This window comes from Oculina patagonica, chromosome 1 (assembly GCF_052425735.1).
Source record: "Oculina patagonica isolate OP01 chromosome 1, crgOcupat, whole genome shotgun sequence".
NCBI lineage: Eukaryota > Metazoa > Cnidaria > Anthozoa > Scleractinia > Oculinidae > Oculina > Oculina patagonica.
Genome location: NC_135758.1, coordinates 4,269,027 through 4,290,558, shown reverse-complemented (window position 1 = coordinate 4,290,558; position 21,532 = coordinate 4,269,027). Strand labels below are relative to the sequence as shown.

The window sequence follows — 21,532 nt, the reverse complement described above, 5'->3', positions numbered from 1 at the left end:
TTATGCATCTTTAGCAGCGATAAGTTCTTAGATTCTCCATTTCTGTCATAACTTAAGTACGCACGTCACAAGAGTGAGTGACGTCATTATTTATGGTGAAACTAGTCTTGACTTCCTTTCCATGTCTTGTGGTTGAATTACTTTTCTTGACTAATCAAGAAGAGAATTCCATTGACCTGCTTGGCATGACCTTGGATGATGAAATGAGCTTCAGGGAGCACCTTGCTACAATTTGTAAGAAGATCAACAGTCAGTTCAGTGTAATGACGAGATTTGGTAAACTTGTCTCCAGTGACACTTTGATGCGACTATACAAGGCATTCATACTCCCGCATTTTTATTACTGTTCAACTGTGTGGCATTTCTGTAACACTCGAGATTCAGAAAAACTAGAGAAACTAAACAAGCGCATTTTGAGATTTATTTTTAAGGATGCAGATTCAGACTATAAACAATTGCTCAAAAAAGCGGGAATAACTAATTTAGGAAATAGACGCCTGCAAGACATGGTACTGATTCTTTTTAAATGTCTGTATCTTGACAACTATCCTGCATATCTGAAACAAATGTTTTCCTTTCGCTCTGTTCCGTATTCCTTAAGAGGTAGCAACATTCTAACCCTTCCTAAGCCGTCTTCTTCTTCCTTTGGTTTAAATTCTTTCAGTTATCTTGCCTGCAAACTATGGAACTCTCTACCTGATACTTACAGAACAATCAATTCCTTCAACGATTTTAAGCGCCTCGTCTGAGACTAAAATTTCATGTAATTTGTATATAAACTGATCTTATTTATTAAAAATATATTACTATGTTAGGTAACTTTAATTTAATTGTAATGCTTTATTTTTTCGCTTAGTGTTTTTTGCTTTTATAATTTTCTAGGTTGTTATCTTTACATTTTTTTTCCCTCGGAGATATTAGCTAATAACCAGCTACTCTGTAAATCCGAGAAAAAATAAAGTTAATGTATGTATGTATGTAAAATGCGGCTGTGCGTTGACATAGCAACACGAGTTGGCTAAATGTCTGATATGTTTCGTGTTAAGCATTTCTTTCCTCTCCTTTTGATTATCATTTATCAAAACATGGAGTCTCCACAAAGACGCCAAAAAGTAATCCAAAACTTTGTCAAGTTTCAATTAATACGGGGCGCACATCATTGTAAAGTCAAATTCTTCAGTCAAAGCAAAACAAAGATAACAGCTTTGTAAACGAATGGTGAAAATAGACCATTTTACAGTTGCCTGCTTAGTGACCTGGCTGTTTAATGGAAGTGAGGCTGGAGGTGACCTTGTTTTGATACAGACCTCACTGCTTTTGTTGTGTAAATCATGAGTGTTAGTTTGCATTTACATGATAAAGCAGGGAGGTTTGTATCAATGCAAGGTCACTCTCAGCCTCACTACCATGCAAAGGCCAGGTTACTTGGCAGGCAACTGTAAAATGGACTATTGAATATTGATTAGCCCTGAAACTCGATGGGCTAAATTCTTAAACCAATCGATAAATGCTACTGTTTTTAACCCTAAGAGTCTAATTTGTAAATTTGTTTGCGTTTATCAGGTGCTACACGCGCAGTACAAAATGCCCGTAACCAGTCCTCCTCAAACGAGTAAAAAGGTTGGTCACTAAGCTGCAGTGATATCTGTGTTCTCAGAGAATAAAATAAGAACATTATATTGCACCAGTGATTTGAAATGCTTCTTTGTATCATTGTTTCTAGTTGATCGACTATTTAGGTGCTGGCAATAACTATTTTTTTGTTTTCAGTCCAAACAGGTCCAGAGCTGGGTCATCCCGAACATATCCGCCATCTTGTCTGACTTTCAATTAATCGGAGAGGGACTGGTGAAGAAGATCGAAGTTTTGAATGCGTAACATGTAAAAATGAAATTAAAAAATCGTTTCATGAAAACGACACCACTTTTATTAAAGTTAGCCATTTGTTACATCTGCCGATTTCTTTAAAAATTAAGAACACAGTGAACCAGTTATTGCCTGCAGAACAATCAATTGCTTATTATGTATCATAAAATTTTATTTAATAACTTACGAACAATTTTGACCTCACTCTACAAAAAATTCTAACTTTCCTTATCTCACTGGTACGTAACGGGTCAGCTTGGTTTATAAATGCCCAGAAAACCCTACAGAAGAAAGTGTTTTGTGAACTTGGTTCTACGCAACAAAGCTTCTTCAAAATTATAAAAGAGTGTAATATTTATAAGCCTTGTACTAAATAATTTATGCGCGTTCTCACACTGTATACTAACCGTTTATGATTAATGTCGTCTATGTACACTGAAAACTAAATTACTAACTAAATGCATTGTAAAGAACGGGAGAAATTTTTGAGGAGAAAAAAAGGGCTCCTTAACTTCTCAATTGAAATAATAAATTCTGTGTGGTACATCACCAGATTAGGTATCCGTCATACGATTCCTTTCTCAGACAACGGCACGAAGGAAAATCAATAAAGTCCTTGATATTTTACATTTGCAAAAAGGTTCTCAGCTCATTGCTTCCTTGATGTGTGCCTGAAGCCCTCCATTGCTAATAAGTTTTTCTTTCTTTCCTAAAACACGAACAAAAAAGAGACAAACCAAGTTATTGAATTATGTCAATTTTCTTTAGGGCAGTGGATTAAAGCCGTTAGGCACAAGTTCCCCATCCAGGCTTTCTTGAGTCCAGTCCCACTACTAATCTTCCCTACTGACTCGACCTCCGACGGAGGAAATGTTGGAAAACCTGCAACGACAGTCGAGTATACGATAGAGAACTTTTTTTAATGTAACTACTTGTATGGTAACAACATAATGTAAATATTTTAGAAAAAAAGATACCGTCGCAGGTTCGAAGAATGAACATCTTAACAAAAACAAACTGAAAATAGTTTTCACCCATCATCAGATGATAATGCCTGACTACATCCCGGCTACATTAAAAATAATAATAATAATAATAATAATAATAATAAATAATAATAATAATAATGGTTTATTAACAGTATATCCATACTACATGGCTCTTCACCTGTTAATACTAACTAAATATAGAAAAATTACAATTTGATATAGAAGACAAAAGAAAAATTCCTATAGCTAAAAAATTACAATTAATATAAAAGACAAAAATTCCTATAGCTAACATAAAAAAAAGTACAATTTGATATAAAAGACAAATAAAAAATTCCTAAAGCTAAAAACTTACAATTAATATAAAAAGATAAAAATTCCTATAGCTAAAATAATATTAAAAGCTACTATTGGTCGCATCTTGACCTAAGAAAGTGCGTTCTGACTACCCTGCAGAAAATTTTGAAATCGCTACAAGTTCTTAGGTTGGCAGGTAGGTTGTTGAAAAGGCTGGCAGACATGTCCTGGAAGGTTCCATGTTCTAAGGGAATTACAAGTCTAGTTGCTGAACTTGACCGCAGTGTTCGTACAGAGGTCACTGTATCAAGTTTTAAGTAAGAAGGCCAATGATCTGAATAAAGTGCCTTATGAACTTGTTTGAGTAGGTGGAAATCTCTCCTTTCCCTCACTGATAACCATCCTAGCTTCCAGACGTCACTACAGTCTCTTACATAATGACCTGAAACAAAACTAGCAGCTGCAAACTGTATGCGCTGTAATCGTTTTAAAAGAAAATCTGGTAATGGATAGAATACAGTGTCACAGTAGTCTAACTTTGACAGAACTAATGCTTCAGCTAAATGTTTTCGAAGTTTAAAGTCCGCAAAGTTCTTAATCTTGCGTAATATGACTTAGACAGTTCCTTTACGTGCTCATCCCATTTCAAGTTCTCGTGTAGGTATACTCCAAGTAGCTTAGTCTGCTGTACACGCTCTAGTGTCTTGTCGGAGACCTTCAGACTTGGGCAGTAATCATTCATAGAATGAACTCGAGCCATTTGATTAGTAGATAACAGCATGGCCTTTGTCTTTACTGGATTAAGTGCCAGATGTGAGTCGGATGACCAGGAGCTCAGGTCACGTAGAGTGGAGTTGAGTTCATCGACAGAATGGGGGACTTTAACAGGGCGACAACTTGTGTATAACGTGGTGTCGTCAGCATATTGGAAAGTTGTAACTGTACTCGGCAGGTTGTCTTGCAAGTCAGCTACATACAAGTTGAAAAGCATTGGGCCCAAGATTGACCCTTGTGGAACACCAAACTGCATGTTCACTGAGGTTGACATTTCAGCGTCAATTTGCACGTAATGTGAACGGTTACTGAGGTAGCTGGTAAGCCATCTAAGAAAATCTTTAGAAAAACCAAGTGCAGAAAGCTTTAGTATAAGTGTTCTATATTGAACCGTATCGAAAGCTTTGGAGAAATATCAGAGATAAGCAAATTTACTGATACGCCGAACCGAAGACAACAGTTACAACTGTAATCTTGTCATGCTTTACGAAACATAGGCGTACCGGCACCTTCAGTCCTGGGTGGGCGGAGACCTTTTTGCCCGAAAAAAAAAATGGCATGGGTTGAAACCCGAATAAAGAGCATGTAAAATGAAAAATAAAACATGCATTGAAATAGTTGTGTACAAACTTTGCCTGCTTGCTTAAGTTCTTAGATTAATTTTGTGGCGTTATCCGAAGGTGTCAATGAACTGAATCCTTTTTCCGATATCTTTTATTTATTCACTCTACTTTAGAAAAAATTATATTAATTTTGGGGAGCCAATTTACATTGTTTTCCCCCATTTGAAAGTAATACAAACGAGTGTAAAACATGAAGGGATTTATGTGTTTAAAAAAATTTCGTTGAAAGTTTCAAGCTACCCCTTAGAACTAAATATTTGAGTCGACAGCATTAGCTTCATCACATTTATAACTAGCTGTTTTAAGATCTTGCACTAAATTCAAAAGGAAAAGCTGATTGCAACTGATTAAAACTGAGGCGTCAGCCAGAATTTGCGAGAGAAATCGAACAAGATTATAGCAATTTGCGAGAGGAAACGCAGATGAATGAGAAATTTGGACTTTTGAACAACAAAGTTAGGTATATTTCCAATACTTTTCCTGTTGATCAGTGTAATTTGTTTTGAACGTAATGTTGACTAGAATTTTTGGCTTATTTTCTACATTTCTAAGCTTTCTGCCCGAATTCTAAGCATTTTGCCCGAAAAATTTTGGAACTGGGGGGCTGCAGCCCCCCCTCGCCCCCCCCCCCCCCCCCCGCCTCGTACGCCTATGTTACGAAATGAAATAAAAGTTGAATTTTGATACAACTTGCAAAGCAAATTCTATTAAGACAGAATCCATCAGTAAATTGAGTAATATTAATTTTTATAGGACAGCCTGTAGAGTACCCGAATAATTTAAAATCCTATTACGTTATTTTCTACCCATTTTTAAGTCTATAAAAACTAAAGATGTAAGGTATTATCCGTGATAACACCAACATTTCTTATCAGAAACAGTAACTCAGATGTTTGCAATAAGATGTTAATAATTTTGGTACATAATTTTGTACAATAAATTCCGTCAGAAAACGCTAAACAATGTTTCTTTCCTTTGTTAACTAAACTTACTTTTATTTTCCAAAGTCAAATGTCACGTTGTCTCCAATCAACATGAACGGTGCCCATTCGGAAACCTTGGCAAAGCCGTTACCTCTCATCCACTTCATGGTCTCATGAAGAGATTCACTGGCACTTTCCCCACGGACAAGGTGCTCGTAAAAACGTTTCATAAACAGCTCTGTTGCTCTATCCTCTATAGCCCACAGTGCCACCAGTACTGAACGTGCACCGGATCCTAGGAACGCTCGAGCGATTCCAACAACTCCCTCGACTCGAATTTGACCACACCCACTGTGACAGCAGCTAAGTACCACCAGCTTAGCTTGAAGTCGAACTTGTGAAATGTCAGACATTGTCAACAGGTAGTCTTCTTCGTGTGGAATTCCAGTAGCAGTGCATAAGGGCGAGAGAGCAATTTCTCCTCTTTCAGCATTTCCATGAGCAGCAAAATGTATCAGACTCACTGAATTTATCCTTTCAAAAACGGCCTGTTTCGTTGCGTGCTCTCCTAACAAAGGCTGAACGCCCAGCAGTCGTCCAATCATCTCTGCTTCCTTTCTTGCACATGGCAATGGGTTAAACGTCGTACGACATCCCATATAACGCACCCGACCAACCACTGGATCACCCACTATCAGTGCACCAGTCTGACTGTGATAGTCTGCTGGACTGTCCTGAATGAGCTTGAGAGTCGTCAATGAAGGAACGATGCGGATCCTAAAAGTATCTGATAAATACTTCCCGCCTTCATCAGTTAATGCTGCAAATGGAACCTGGTACAAAGAGCGATCAGGAACAAGGATGATTTCAGGCTCTTCAAGCAAGTCCGCCACAGGAGCGATGATCATTTTGTACAACAAAGGAAGACTTGGTTCAGGATCTTGGTTGCCTTTATCATCATCTCCATCATCCTCTACAAGGCGTACATCTGCGAGAATCTCTTCCTGAGAAACATTCGGTTTCTGTTCAATGCCGTTTAACGATCGATTCTCGCAGTCCCGTGGGGATAAAGTACCTAAGCTTCGGTAGCTTTTGGACAAAAAATGATCCAAACTGGAAACTAGTCTGACACCAATGATGTTTTCATTTACCGTTATTCCTTGAAAGTAAATGACTCCGCTTGTCTTAAGGATCCACAAAAACACATCTTGACCATGATAAGAAATGTAGAGACAAGCACAGTTACTTCCTTTTTTCATAACATTCTCAATACCAATCCACGATTGCGGATTAGCTGAGATTTGCCTTAATTTCAACAGAGTACTGAGTCGCCATCAAGTCTGCAAGGGCTCTAGCCCGTGCAAGCTCTAAAACATAAAGAGCATTGTTAGCATGCCCAGAAAAACAAAAGAATGCGCTCAGATTCCGGTAGGGAAAATCGTACATGTCTGAAAATGCTATCTTAAATTGATCATTGTCTCTCATAAAACCGCGCATATCTTCGCTTTTTTTCATACTCAGAAACAGATAGTGAAACGTTTCCTGGAACTTTTCTTGGGATAACTTCACCAATGCGAGGTTACAATAACAATAAATTTCTCTGTCGGCGTTTCCAATATCTTGGCTAATTGAAAGTGCCTTCTCCAGATAACCTTCTGCCACGACATGTTCGCCAAGGGAATGAAACAATGTTCCTAAGCTGCTATAATTTGCTGCTTCTCCATCTTTATCGCCAATTTTCACTGTGATCGTAAGTGATTTCTTAAAACATTCCTTAGCTTTTTCATATTCTCCAAGATCTTGTAACACCTTTCCTAAGTTTCTGTAAAATGATCCTTCTCCTGCTGTGTCACCAATATCTATTTTGATTGTAAGCGCTTTTTCAAGATAGGTTTTAGCTTTTTCATATTCACCAAGAGATTGAAACACACCTCCTAGGTTTCCGTAACAGTCTCCTTCTTCTGTTCTCGCACCAATTTCACTGCTGATAGCAAGTGCTTTCTCGTAATGTTCCTTTGCTTTGTCATATTCACCAAGAGATTGAAACACCATTCCTAGGTTGTGGTAACAACATGATTCTCCTGCTCTGTCGCCAATTTCGATTTCGATAGAAAGTGCTTTCTCAAGATATTCTTTAGCTCTGTCATATTCACCAAGAGACCGAAGTACATTTCCCAGGTTTCCACAACTTACTGCTTCTCCTGCTCTGTCGCCAATTTCAGTCTTGATCGCAAGTGCTTTCTCAAGATATTCTTTAGCTTTGTCATATTCACCAAGAGAATTAAACACAGTCCCAAAGTTTCCGTAATCTGTTGCTTCTCCTGCTCTGTCGCCAATTTTAATTCTGATTGCAAGTGCTTTCTTAAGATATTCTTTAGCTTTGTCGTATTCACCAAGAGATTGAAACACAGTTCCTAGGTTCCCGTAATCTGCTGCCTCTCCTGTTCTGTCGCCAATTTCAACTCTGATCGCAATTGCTCTCTCGAGATATTCTTTAGCTTTGTCATATTCACCAAGAGATTGAAATACAACTCCTAGGTTTCCGTAATCATCCGCTTCTCCTCCTTTGTCGCCAATATCAATTCTTATCGAAAGTGCTTTCTCAAGATACTCTTTAGCTTTGTCATATTCACCAAGAGATAGAAGGATAGTTCCTAGGATTCCGTAGATTTGTGCTTCTCCTGCTCTGTCGCCATTTTTAATTTGAATGGCAAGTGATTTCTCGCAAAATTGTTTAGCTTTGTCATATGTACCAAGAGATTGGAATAGAGTTCCCAGGTTTCCGTAACATTTTGCTTCTCCTGCTCTGTCGCCAACATCAATTGTGATCACAAGTGCTTTCTCGTGATATTCTCTAGCTTTGTCATATTCACCAAGAGATTTAAACACATTTCCTAGGTTTCCGCAACAGTTTCTTTCGCCTACTTTGTCGCCAAGATCAACTTCTATAGCAAGTGCTTTCTTAAGATATTCTTTAGCTTTCACGTGTTGGCCAAGACGATAAGACATAACTCCGAATCCTCCGTAAGCATATGCTTCTTCTATTTTGTTACCAGTTTCTTTCGTGATATTAATAGCTTTCTCATAAAATTCTCTTGCCTCTGCATATTTACAATGACGTTCATATATTTTGGCTAGTTTGATGGCAATGTTCCCTTCTTTGACCGTTTTATCGCACTCCTGGCAAATGACAATTTCCCTGGCGTATTTTATTGCATTTGTGTAGTCAGGGATTACAGTGTTTAGAGCAAAAAACACTGTACTGTAGATCGCGGAGTAAACTAGTTTGCCAAATTGCGTTTCTTTCCCTAGTGCTTTAGTATTTAGAAAAATCAAACATTCTTTGCATATCTCGATGGCTTTTAGAGCACGACCAGTGTTGAGAAGGAAAGTAGCAACAAGTAAGCCGATACCCGTGGCTTGCATAACTTCTGCTATGTCATTCATGGCGTCCTAATCAAAATAAAGTTCCATCAGTTTGCCTTGTTACAGAATAACGTAAAGCTGAAAAATTACTGAATCTTCAACTTAAAAATTTCATTGCTACCAGAACAAATAAAAGTCCAAATATTACAATCTACATAATCAGTTCAACAAAACTGAAAAATACGTTTAATGAAAATAAAAATATATTTCAAGATGTTATAAAAGATTAAAGATGTTAAAACAGCAGAGTGACGATAACCCTCAATAAAGAAACAACTGTTCTCAATTACAAAACATGTTTCGACATTCTCATGTCATTTTCAGTGGCAAATAAGCCATAACGGTTGTTCATTTGAATTTTCGTATAAAAGAACGGGTCATTACAAAATTACACTTACGTTTACAATTTGAATATGAAATACGCGGGAAACAAAAATAGCGCATACATAGCTACTTTAAGTGACTTAGGTACAAAAAAATATAAATACTTTCAATAACAAGAACGATAAAATAAAAGACAAAAAAGAAAGAACAAAATAATTAAAAGAAAAGAGATAACTCTAGACGCTTTAGCTGCTGACTGAAGAGCAGGATTCTCCCACTTAATATGCATCGCCTCTTTGATTCTAATTTGGAATTTCGAGGAGGCAGAATCTAAGATCGTGAAACATTCTGCAGTGCAAGAGTCATGACAGGCCCTAGATGACTGCAGGTGCCTGTAAACATGTGAAGACTTGTCCGACAAGACGTGCTCACGAACACGTGCACAAATGTGGCGAGTGGTCTCGCCAATGTAGCTGGCATTACAGCCAGTACACGAGAATTTGTAAACAACACGCGAACGTAGACCCTGCGGTACGGAATCTTTCACGCTAAACATGTTTCTAAGTTTAAACGTACTAAAGACTACAAAACAAAAATTCAAATGTACAACCGTTAAGGCTGATTTGCAACTGAAGATGCCATGAGAAGGTCGAAACATGTTTTGTAAATTGAAAACTGTTTTAATAAAATAAAGGATGTTTTATTTAAAAAATAATAAATTATTATAGTGGAACTCGTCACCAATAGACGACTCAAACAATGGCCAAAACTCTATCATTTCTAGGTATCTTCTTGTAAATTCCAGTTTTGATAGTTAGTGACAGAAAATCTGTATTTTGGTCACCGCCGGCAATCTTTGACTAACATTCTTTATACCCTCAAAGTTAACTTTTTACCTTGGTGGCCATTTAAAGGTCAAATGAACAGAAATTTCAAAATGCCATCTTAACCAACCAAACGCTAAAACTATCCATTATTGAATAAAGTTAAGAAAATTTTTTGCTGTCCGAGCCTTAAAGCGTGAATTACAGCAAAAAATACGAAGATTTCCGAAGGCTTCACGAAAACATTTTTGAATGACTGCGCACTGAAATGGAAGGAATGGAACGAGTTTGTGACGTCATAATTGGTGTTTTTGAAGACGACCGCAGACCGATTCCGCAGGCCGCACCGACGCCAAGGTCAACGACAACGTCTGGTGCAAAATGAATTTATATTTTACTTGAGAATCTCGCAGCTTTCCGGACGCATTCTGCTTATTTGTCGCTTTAAGAACTAGCTCCCGCTGAAGAAAGCGTTCAACCCCAAATAGAAAAACCAAAATTTAGCCGTCGTGGCTGACATTGTCCAAAATACGCAGAATTTCGTCATTTCACGTTGTTGTTCGGCAGAGAACGGCTTTGAAGTGTACCAAAATTCAAAACGCACGTGCATAGTTAAAGCGCGTGCAGATAATTCTGCTCATTAACGTTAAATGCTAATGAGAAAGAACAATAGAGATTCCTGATTTGTCTTCATACCAGCGTGCATTCTACCTATGTCTCACATGACATGCAAAACGACAGTAAACAAAACTTTAAGCTATTTTTGAGCTTTAGCTGTTCTATTTAAAAAAAATGAGCCTCTCTAAACAACAACCAACAATCAATCTACTGAAAAACGGCCGAACAGAACGAAATAACTGCTTGAAATGTCACTAAACACATTTATTTAGATTTTAAGGTGCCGTCTGCGGAATCGGTCTGCGGTCGTCTTGAAAAACGCCAATTATGACGTCACAACTTTTTATTTCCGACAATTTTTCCGAGCACTCTACGATTATGACAGCCTAAAAAAAGCATTTTTCAACTTGCAATATCTCTGCGATGTAATGACCTATTGCTTTGAAACTTTGGAATATGTTTATTTGGCTCTTAATAAACACATGGGCAAAAAAATAACAAAAATCGAAATTTCTGTTCATTTGACCTTTAAAGACTAGCTATTTAGGTGAAGTCGCCTGAATATTACTGTCTGCGAAGTTTTCCCTGAAAAGCTCAATTAAGGTAACAAAACGAATAAAAAGATCAGTTTACAAAACCCAGTAATAGTTGGTACTGGACCCCACCAGCTTTTAACATCAGAACAACTAACTAATTTAAGTGAATCCCTAACGTACAAAGCAGTTAACGTTTTTACTTCAGATGATCGTTTGCGCAAGCCGCGGATCAGTCCTCTGGCTTGTAGTTGCCTGGATCGAGCGACTTGTTCTACAATTTAGTCGCCATTTCCAAAATGATCGCAACTTGGAGGGTGACTGGTTTGAACCTAACCTCCTCTTATATATTACAAAAAGACTGAGTTTGTTGGCAAGTAAGGGATCAAATTAATAGGTCTAGAATGCTTTTGAAGATGTTAAATATGTTAAACAACGGTATTAAATAAGGGATTTTACGGCTATCAAAAGTGTGAAAAATCAACAGTAGTATAGCGAATCTAATTTTGTAAATCGCAACAGTTGCTAAATAGTAGTAAACTTAGAATATTCTCCCATGTTATCCGAATGCTTGTCTCAAGAACACTAAAACAATATACTCGCAAAGCAGATAGGCTTCCTTTTTGTCATCAAAAAGTGGCGACTCTCCGCTAAACCTCCTGTTCTCCTGGCTGCTCCCCTAGACTCTAGACCCTAACCCGACACAATAAACCATTAGGTTATAAATACCAGGCTGCCAGTTTACAAATGGACATAATAGGTTTTGGTCGGACACATACACACAAATATACACATATAAAACATAACATATACCAGAGAGAAAAGAAAAAAGAAGCCAAAAATCACACCTGTAAACTATAACTACAACTACGTCATTGACTGTGTCAAAAATTAAACGTATTAATTGATAAACAACTCAGGCGAATTGTAAAACACTAATTAGTCGACCCTGGAGCCCTCGATCAATTCTCCGGAGCCCTGAGCCTTATTTATTGTGGCCCGAGCCCTGGAGCCCCGCGTTTTCGAGGCCGTTCATATTCTTCTCACCTCCCTGTTGCCCTCTCCCCCATTATCCCCTAAAGAAATTCTGCCACAAATAAGCGCTCCATCTCACTCGTTATTTTTATTGTTAGAGTTATTGTTAGAGTTAGAGTTAAAATTAAAAAAATGTAAACAAACTGACCAACATGACGAATAAATGACAATACAGAATCATCGCCCGGCAAAATTGAACTCGCCTTATTATAGGAAATTAAAAAAACTCATTAATAATTCATAAAGAAAATACAAAAGAAATTAATGTTTACAGTGCGGACACTCGAACCGTGAACAAAAAATAACCCCAAATCTAAATATTAGTGCAAGAATGAGTTGATCTACATCAGAAGATTTTTAAGCTGTTCAATAAATTCGTAGTTCGTGTTTTATCAAGTCTAAAACACTCGGCTGCGCCTCGTGTTTTAAACTTGATAAAACACTGCTGCTCATTTATTAAACATTACTTAACGTTTGTGTTAATTAAGGTTTTTGAAATTAACGCGAATTGAAGGAAAAAGTTACTTCCCAATAAAAGCTAATAAAGGAAATGAACGGGAAAGAGGGGATACATTTTAAAATGAAGGTAATTAACACGACGTACACAAAGAACTGAAAGAAAAACACTTGTTGAGACAACAGGTCTATTTCAACACTAGGCGCAGGGGTTAATTAAGAGAAGGAATCTGACCGCCTAAGGCACTGTTTACACGGACACGGTTTCATTTGTAACTGCATCGAAAGCGATGCGGTTACGCCTTTCGTTCACACGGCACCGATCGAGACCACTACTGTAACCGGGTCGTTTTGAAAACGCTGTCAAAAGTGGAGCGTTTTCAAAACGATACGGTTTCGTTGTCGTGTAAACGGTCAAAAACGGCGAAACCGCATCGATTTGAAAACGGCCATGTATTTTGGCACGAACTGGCTGGCTTGCGAAGGGTAAACATGGTGAAACAAGCATAGAGAGCAGCGCTTGCTTATACAATCACATTCGAAAACAGTCGGAAAATCGTTAAATAGGTTCCGTGTAAACACTTCGAAACCGTGTCGTTTTCGATGCGGTTTCGAGGTTATGAAACCGTGTCGATTGATAACTGTGTCCGTGTAAATGTAGCCTCAAGCGTTCTTCACAGTTTCAGTGAAATCGGGAAATTTTCACCCTGGTGAAAAAATGACTTTTCCCAAGAGTCTAGAAAGTCCAGATATGTCCAGGATTGAACGCTAATGAGATATACGTTCCTCATGACAGGCATCACAAAGTGTCCTTAGTAATAAATATTCACCAAAACACACCAAATTTTGTCAAATATGAAGTAATATGAAAATGTCAAATAACACAGTCAACATGAAGAACTCAGTACTCAATACCTGCGTTCAATCCTGGACATTGGAAAAGGTCAAGTGGGAAAATAACGCTCCAGTTAAATAACGGCACGGAAATTAACGTTAACAAAAGTTAACGCGACTTAAATTAACGCAAGGTGTTGTCGCTGGGGGAAAGGTTCTAAAATAACAGTCAGCATAAGTTGACGACAGTGATCGCCGTGGTACTGGTCGCTTTTCTTTTCTACTTTGAAGCTGCAAAGATCTTTTTCTTGGCTATGATTAATTTTTTCTTGGTGATACGATTTGTTTTACATATTCATATAGAAGCGTTATGAAAAAGCTTTTTTAAATTCCAAAGCAAGAACACGTGGAACGACCGCAAGAAAGCCAATTAATGTCTGACCCTTGGTGAGGTGCTCGCTTCATTCTCAAACTTCTTCAGCCGCCAAAAGTGTTAGTGAGTACAAACCGACGAAAGTTGAGTACCACCTGATTTAGTACGATGAGACTTGAGTACAAAACAGCTGCTTATGGAAGAGAGGTGATGGAAACTTCGTGGAAGCCTCTTAGTTTACACGTGCAGTACAAGGTGCCATTACCCAGTCCTGAAACGAACAAAACATTTGGTAACTATATAAAGCGACATTCTACCTGCAATCAGCTCAATTGAGAAAACACGAGCATCGATACAAATCGTGTTAAAAAATAACTTACAGGAAGAGAATGAAGAACAAAATCACTCACTTCCGCTGTACTTCTCACGGGAAACCATGAAACCGGCGTAAAGCGCGGGAAAACACGCAACAGGCGCCAAGGGCAGGAAAACATGAAACGGGCGCCAAGGGCAGGAAAACATGAAACGGGCGCCAAGGGCAGGAAAACATGAAACGGGCGCCAAGGGCAGAAAAACGTGCAACAGGCGCCAAGGGCAGGAAAACATGAGACGGGCGCCAAGGGCAGGAAAACATGAAACGGGCGCCAAGGGCAGGAAAACATGAAACGGGCGCCAAGGGCAGGAAAACATAAGACGGGCGCCAAGGGCAGGAAAACATGAAACGGGCGCCAAGGGCAGGAAAACATGAAACGGGCGCCAATGGCAGGAAAACATGCAACTGGCGCCAAGGGGAGTAAAAACGCGCAACCGGCGCCAAAAGCGAAAAAAAAAACACATCAGCGCCAAGCGCAGGAAAACATGCAACTGGCGCCAAGCGCGGTAAAACTCGCGCAAACCCAGTCACGATTTGTTTTGTCTTTGCTTCTGACTTGTTGACATATCAGCAAGTTTGCTCTGATTGGTTAGGACACGTTGTGCGAGTTGTTTTAGCTAAGCACTTACGAAATAGTGAAATAATCACACATGATCACAAGGTAAAAATGTCAGGATTGTTCTTCACTTAATTTATTCATCTGGAAAACGGTTTTGGCCCACGAAGTGATTGAGGCTTACAAATGTTGCCTTTACTTCTCGCTTTGTAACTATAAATGTTTTTAAAAACAACTGTTGAATTTAAAACCCCAGTCAATCAAGTCGTTAAGATCATTGAAAAACAGGATCAATCAACAAAAACATCTTCTCATCAGTTCTCCCAGCCAAGCTAACCGAGCTCCTCAGTAGCAGAAGAATGTTCAGGATTATCATAATCTTGTCTGCCTTCCAAACAATCGAAAAGGGACTGGTCAACAAAATCGAAGTGTTGAATGCGTAATGTGTAAAAATAAGATAAAAATTCCATGAAAACAAAAACACTTTTATTAAAGAAGACCGGTTGTGACATCTGCCGATTTCTTTAAAAATTAAGAACACGGTGAACCAGTTATTGCCTGCAGAAAGATCAACTGTTTCGTGTATAATAAAACTTTACTCTGGACTTGTAACTTACAAATAATTTCTGACCCCATTCTTCTCAAAATTCAACTTCCTTTTTGTTACTACTAAGGGTCAGTTTGATTTATAAATGACCAGCAGAGTCCTACGGTGGAATGTGTGTTTTGTGAACTTGGTTGCACTTAACATAGCCTGCGCCGCAGACGAAACTAAACCCTTGGTTAATTGCGGGCCCAAGAAAGGCCCGCAACCCTAATCTTGACAGTGACCAGCGGATTGCGTTTTACGCGTGCGCGCCATGTTAATAAAAAGCGAACAGAAAACGAAAGTTGAAAATTTTGTTCTTCCACTAAGAACGATCGGAATGCGAAAAATGTGTCAATCACGACAGTTTGTTGTAACACCGGAAGAGAAAATCTGTTCTCCAAGAACGATTGTCACATAAGATCTAGCCTTATGTCACATGGAAGATTGCAAACATTACAATTTGCAGACTTGTTTAACGGGTGTTGCTTTTGCGAAAATTTGCTATGATTGTATCACGCATAAACCACGGCAAAGCGAATGATTCCAACAACGGTTATTCTCGAGAAATTCGTTATAACACTGACAACATAGCGAGTTTATCGACCGAGGAAAATCACATCTCAATTCACACCACGTGCTCGACTACAGTTCAGTAAACTGTCATGAATCCGACAAAAAACAACTCTGACTGGTTCGCGGCCGGTTAGCGGCAATTAAGCGTGATTTATCATTAATCGCGCCACGTTAATAAAAGGCGAGCACAACATAGCGAGTTTACCTACTGAGAAAAATCACATTTCAATTCACACCGCGTGCTCGATTTCACTTCCCAAAACGATAAAAACATGCATTCCTTGCGTGACGCGTTAATTGTCTTTCATGTTGTCCATTTAATCTTTTCTAAGTGCGTCAAGGCCCGCACTTTCTAACCTGTGGTTACCACTAGTAGTAGGGGTTAGATTACGTCTGCGACGCAGGCTACACTTAACAAAACTCTTGCAAACCATTCAAAGGCTTGGCCTGCTTTAAGGGCTCTATATAAAACGTTTGGATCCTTTATACATTTGACAAAAAATTAAATCAACTTTCATTGAGTACGTTTCGATGAGCATTGAGTATTGTAAATGGCAATTTAAATGTCGGAAACTATAATGAGCTTTACTGTTAGGTGTCATTATAACTTGCAATAACTAAATCAGTCCGTCCTCAATACGCTACTTTTGACGGGAAAATGATGTTAAAATCATAGAAACATCGTAACATTTGCTCTGGTTTTTATCCTCTTTGATTATACCGATGACCATGATATGTACACTAGAAATTACGTATTTTGCCTTCACTACACAACCAAACACACATGACTGGTTAAAAGCATTGAAAGATATGTCTTTAAGATTGAAAAAGAAAGGCAATGACATTTCCGCCTTGCCTTATCTTTTCACTGTTTCAAAACGAGTTATCAAGCAAAGGTTTTCATATTGAAATGAGTTGGATTTCTATAAATGAATGTGCATTTGACTGGGTGAAACTCATTTTTACATGAAAAATTTCTCAAGAAAAACTCTAAAAGAGACCATTTCCGAGTAGCCGTTCGCCTCCGTGTTCAAACGAGTCATGTTTGTGCGAACCATTCAGATGCAAATGAGTTTCACCTGCACGTTCATTTTCATGCAAATGAAACACATTTCGTATGAAAAAAAGTATTCATTTTGAAACAGAGACAAAAGGAAACCCGATAATGGCTTATTGGCCTATTAATTAAGGCTTCGCAATTAATTGTTACATTTGTACATAACTCCTCGTCTTATTGCTTGCTTCATGCATAGTCTGGCTCGAGCTCCCGTGCGTTCCTAAAACACGAAAAAGAACATCAAGTTATAAATCATTTCACTTATAAGCCAGTTTCAGGCTTTCTGGGGAGTGATTTAGGCAGTGCATTATATCTTAGTCCCCAGTTCACTATATATCGATGGTCACCTGTATTCAGGTCTCTCATCACCCTTCTTCACTTTTTGACTCCACGTCCATTGCAAACATTCAACAGTCATACATTAAGGCAAGAAGGGAATTCGAGAATAACTGGGCTTTAAGAGATCATTGTTGTTGGTTGTCATTAACACCGCCTTTTATACATTGTGAGAATTTTTTTAAGTAACCACTTGCATGATGCAAGTAAAACACAATATTGAATTAAAACACAAATATTTAGATGCTTCCGCTGATTAAAAGAAAGAACGATAGCATCATAACAGGAAAAAATAAATGAAACTAGTTTCCCAGAATAACAAGATGATCCCTCACCAAAGCTGTGAAAAAGAGGACATTGCAGCATAAAAAAAGGTCCTAACCACACAAATTCACTTGATTCTAACAGAAACGGGTCAAAGATTAAGCACCTTTACATACAATTCAGCAGACAAAAAACATACTATTCAAAGTCATTTGCATAGTACTTTATTATGCATGCAGGTCATAAGTCCCGTGGAAATGGCAAATTATCCCCATGGCTCTCTCCTATTGGTGTAGCGGTGCTATATTAACCGTTCCTTCAACGTGCACCACAGTTTTAGGTCTTTCGACGGTAAAACACCACGACTACAGTTCAAATGTCGCGCCCCGCCCTCCCTCCCTTAGCGATCTGTGTTCGGTGCTTGAACTTCCAGCGGAGCGTTTATTTTGTCTTCGGGCGTATTTTTCTTGTTTTTGTATCTTTCGCGTTTGCTGTTGACCGCTTTGTTTCCCTGGACGCCCGAAGAAAAAAAATTTCCTGCTCCGCCGGTGACACTCTGTGTCGCCTATGGCTTCACCGGAGTGTCGCTCTCCATATCTTAGCCATATAACAATGACAGCAGAAATAATATAGTACTGTTACAATTGCACGCTAACCATGTTTCATTAACTGAAATAAAACTAAGTTAAATTTTGATCCAAGTTGCACAGCACATTAACTTATATTAAATGGGCTAAAGGATGTTGTGCTTTCTGTTATACTTACTTTAATTTTTCAATGTCAAATGTCACATTATCTCCAATCAGCATGAACGGTGCCCACTCGGAAACCTTGATAAAGCCGTTATCTCTCATCCACTTCATGGTCTCATGAAGTGATTCAGTGGCACTTTCCCCACGAACAAGGTGCTTGTAGAAACGTCTCATGAACTTCTCTGTTGCTAGATCATCTAAGGCCCACAGTGCCACCAGTACTGAACGTGCGCCTGATCCTAAGAACGCTCGAGCGATTCCCACAACTCCCTCAGCTCGGATTTGTCCACGCCCACTGTGACAGCAGCTGAGTACCACCAGCTTAGCTCGCAGTCGAACTTGTGAAATGTCAGACATTGTCAACAAGTAGTCTTCTTCACGTGGAATCTTTTTAGTAGAGGGTAGAGGGGAAAGGGCAATTTCTCCTCTTTCAGCATTTCCATGAGCAGCAAAATGTATCAGACTCACTGAATTTAACCTTTCAAGCACCGCCTGTTTGGTTGCGCACTGTCCTAGCAAAGGCTGTTCACCCAGCAGTTCTCCAATCATCTCTGCTTCCTTTCTTGCAAATGGCAATGGTAAGAAGGTTTTACGACATCCCATATAACGCACCCGGCCAACCACAGGATCACCCACTATCAGTGCACCAGTCTGACTGTGGTAGTCTGCTGGACTGTCCTGAATGAGCTTGAGAGTCGTCAGTGAAGGAACGATGCGGATCCTGAAAGTCTCTGATAAATATTTCCCTCCTTCATCAGTTAATGCTGCAAATGGAACCTGGTACAACGAGGAATCAGGAACAATGATGATTTCAGACTCCTCAAGTAAGTCAGCCACTGGAGCGATGATCATTTTGTATAACAAAGGAAGACTCGGTTCAGGATCTTGTTTGTCGTCATCATCAAGATCCCCCCCAAGGCGCAAATCTGTGAGTACCTCTTCCTGAGAAAATTCCTGTTTCGATTCAATGCCGTCTAAGGATCGATCTTCACAGTACTGCTGGGATAAAAAACCTGAGCTGCGGAAACTTTTAAACATAAAATCATGCAAACTGGAAACTCGTTCGGCACCAGTGATGTTTTCATTGACTGTTATTCTTCGAAAGTGAATTACTCCGTTTGTCTTGAGGATCCATAAAAACACATCTTGACGAAAATAAGAAATGTAGAGACAGGCACAGTTAATTTCTTTCTTCATAATATTTTCAATACCAATCCACGATTGTGGATTACCTGAGATTTTTCTTTCAACAGAGTACTGAGTCGCCATCAAGTCTGCTAGGGCTCTAGCCCGTGCCAGCTCTAGAACATAAAGGGCATCATTAGAATTGCTAGAGGAACAGACGAGTGCACTAAGCTCCCGGTAGGGAAAAACGTACTCGTCTGCAAATGCTACCTTAAATTGATCATTTTTTCTCAGTAAACCGCGCAAATCTTCGCTTTTGATAAGACTCAGAATCAGATAGTAAAAGGCTTCCTGGGGCTTTGCTTGGGACAACTTCACCATCGTGAAGCTACAATAAATTTCAAACTCTTCGTTAGCGCTTCCAATATCTTGACTTATTGACAGTGCCTTTTCCAGATAACCTTCAGCCATAACATGTTCACCAAGAGAGTGAAACAATATTCCCAAGTTTCTGTAAGTTGATGCCTCTGCGTGTCTGTCACCAGTTTTCCTTGTGATCGTTAGCGCTTTCTTGTAACATTCCTTAGCTTTGTTATATTCACCGAGACATGCGAACAACCTTCCTAGGTTTCCGTAAATGGTTCCTCCCCCTGATGCGTCGTCGATTTCCATTTTGATCGCAAGTGCTTTCTCAAGATATACTTTAGCTTTGTCATATTCACCAAGAGATTGAGACACAGTTCCTAGGTTTCCGTAAATTGCTGCTTTTCTGTATTTGTCGCCACTTTTACCTATGAGCGCAAGTGCTTTCTCGTAATGTTCTTTAGCTTTGTCATATTCACCAAGCGAATGAAACACAGTTCCTAGGTTTGCGTAATCTGCCGATTCCTTGTCTCTATATCCAATTTCAATTCCGACTGTAATGGCTTTCTCGAGATATTCTTTAGCTTTGTCATATTCTCCAAGAAATTTAAACACAGTCCCTAGGTCCCCATATGAGCTCACTTCTCCTTGTCTGTCACCAATTTCAATACTGATGGCAAGGTATTTCTCAATATTTTTTTTAGCGTTAACATATTCGCCAAGGCGAAGATACATAGTTCCCCATTGTCTATAAGCGTATGCTTGCCATTTTCTGTCGCCAGTTTTTTCCGTGATATTGATCGCTTTTTCGTAAAGTTTTCTAGCCTCTACATACTCATATCGCATTACATATATGTTGGCTAGTGTTATGGCAATGACTCCTTCTACGGCTGTGTCACCACACTCGCGGTAAGTGTCAAGAACTTCTTTGCCATATTTTATCGCATTTGTGTAATCACAGACACAACAGTATGCCTCGAACATTACTTGATAGATACTAATGGTAACTACATTGACAAAATGGTCCTCTTTTTTCAGTATTTCATTATTTAGGATAATCAAACATTCTTTATATATCTCAATGGCTTTTAGAGCTCGACCAGTGTTGAGAAGGAAAGTACCAACATAAAAGCCGATATTAATTATGATGGCTTGTATAACGTCTTGTATGTCATTCATGATGACCTATTCTGTTAGCACGGAAAATATATTTCTAAAAATTAAAAAAACATCAATTAGTATTGTTGTAGAAAAACGTAATGCTGGGAAAGGGGACCTTTTAGCCAACACTTTGCTTTTATATAGCAAATAAAGACCGAAAATTACAATCTACATAATTCAACAAAACAAATTTGTATCAATGGGTAACGTGTAAAATTATCAGTTAAATCTTAATGCTCGTCACCTGTTTAAAGGGGCTGTGTCACGCAATTTTAGGCAATTTCGGCACTGACCAGCTGTTCATAGAATTAACTGAAATATCAAAATAACGGCTTAAAACTGCAGAAGTATGAAAGTGTCATTTACAATGCTCGAAAATCATCCTTGTTTGTTATGTGGCCTTGATTTTGCCAAAAAAAGACTTTTGCTCTGCCAATTTGAAGTTTAGAGCTCCCAATTAACGAAAATAAATATAATAACCTAAAATT

The 21,532-nt window shown here is 38.7% G+C and overlaps 3 protein-coding genes and 1 pseudogene across 4 annotated transcripts in view; 1 reads left to right on the top strand and 3 right to left on the bottom strand.

Moving 5' to 3' along the window:
• Positions 1-2,110, top strand: part of LOC144651071 (nucleolar protein 6-like) — a 36,220-nt gene extending 34,110 nt beyond the window's left edge. Inside the window, exons 25-26 of the mRNA XM_078511052.1 lie at positions 1,564-1,620; positions 1,771-2,110. Of these exons, the coding sequence (XP_078367178.1) occupies positions 1,564-1,620; positions 1,771-1,878 (165 nt within the window). The 3' untranslated portion in view covers positions 1,879-2,110. The remainder of the gene's footprint in view (positions 1-1,563; positions 1,621-1,770) is intronic.
• A 28-nt stretch (positions 2,111-2,138) lies between these two features.
• LOC144636229 (uncharacterized) overlaps positions 2,139-21,532 on the bottom strand; it is a 117,386-nt gene continuing 97,992 nt past the window's right edge. Inside the window, exon 4 of the mRNA XM_078495389.1 lies at positions 2,139-2,575. The gene's annotated coding sequence lies outside the window, so the exon portion shown is untranslated. The remainder of the gene's footprint in view (positions 2,576-21,532) is intronic.
• Positions 2,977-21,532, bottom strand: part of LOC144651217 (uncharacterized) — a 34,222-nt pseudogene continuing 15,666 nt past the window's right edge. Inside the window, exons 2-3 of the transcript XR_013570275.1 lie at positions 5,542-8,925; positions 2,977-4,265 (exon numbers count right to left, since the gene is read on the bottom strand). The product of XR_013570275.1 is annotated as an uncharacterized LOC144651217 (transcript). The remainder of the gene's footprint in view (positions 4,266-5,541; positions 8,926-21,532) is intronic.
• Positions 13,875-21,029, bottom strand: LOC144653113 (tetratricopeptide repeat protein 28-like). Its single transcript, XM_078513063.1, has 3 exons — positions 18,409-21,029; positions 17,197-17,263; positions 13,875-14,166 (listed from the first exon to the last, which is right to left on the bottom strand). The coding sequence occupies exons 1-2, from the start codon at positions 20,865-20,867 to the stop codon at positions 17,230-17,232; spliced, it is 2,493 nt and encodes an 830-aa protein (XP_078369189.1). The 5' UTR covers positions 20,868-21,029; the 3' UTR covers positions 13,875-14,166; positions 17,197-17,229.

Coding starts and splice junctions, on each gene's coding strand:
- LOC144653113 (XM_078513063.1), bottom strand. CDS start 20,867: ATGTTCGAGGCATACTGTTGTGTCTGTGATTACACAAATGCGATAAAA. Junction 17,264..18,408: donor TTTGACATTGAAAAATTAAA/GTAAGTATAACA, acceptor TTCGTGTTTTAG/GAACGCACGGGAGCTCGAGC.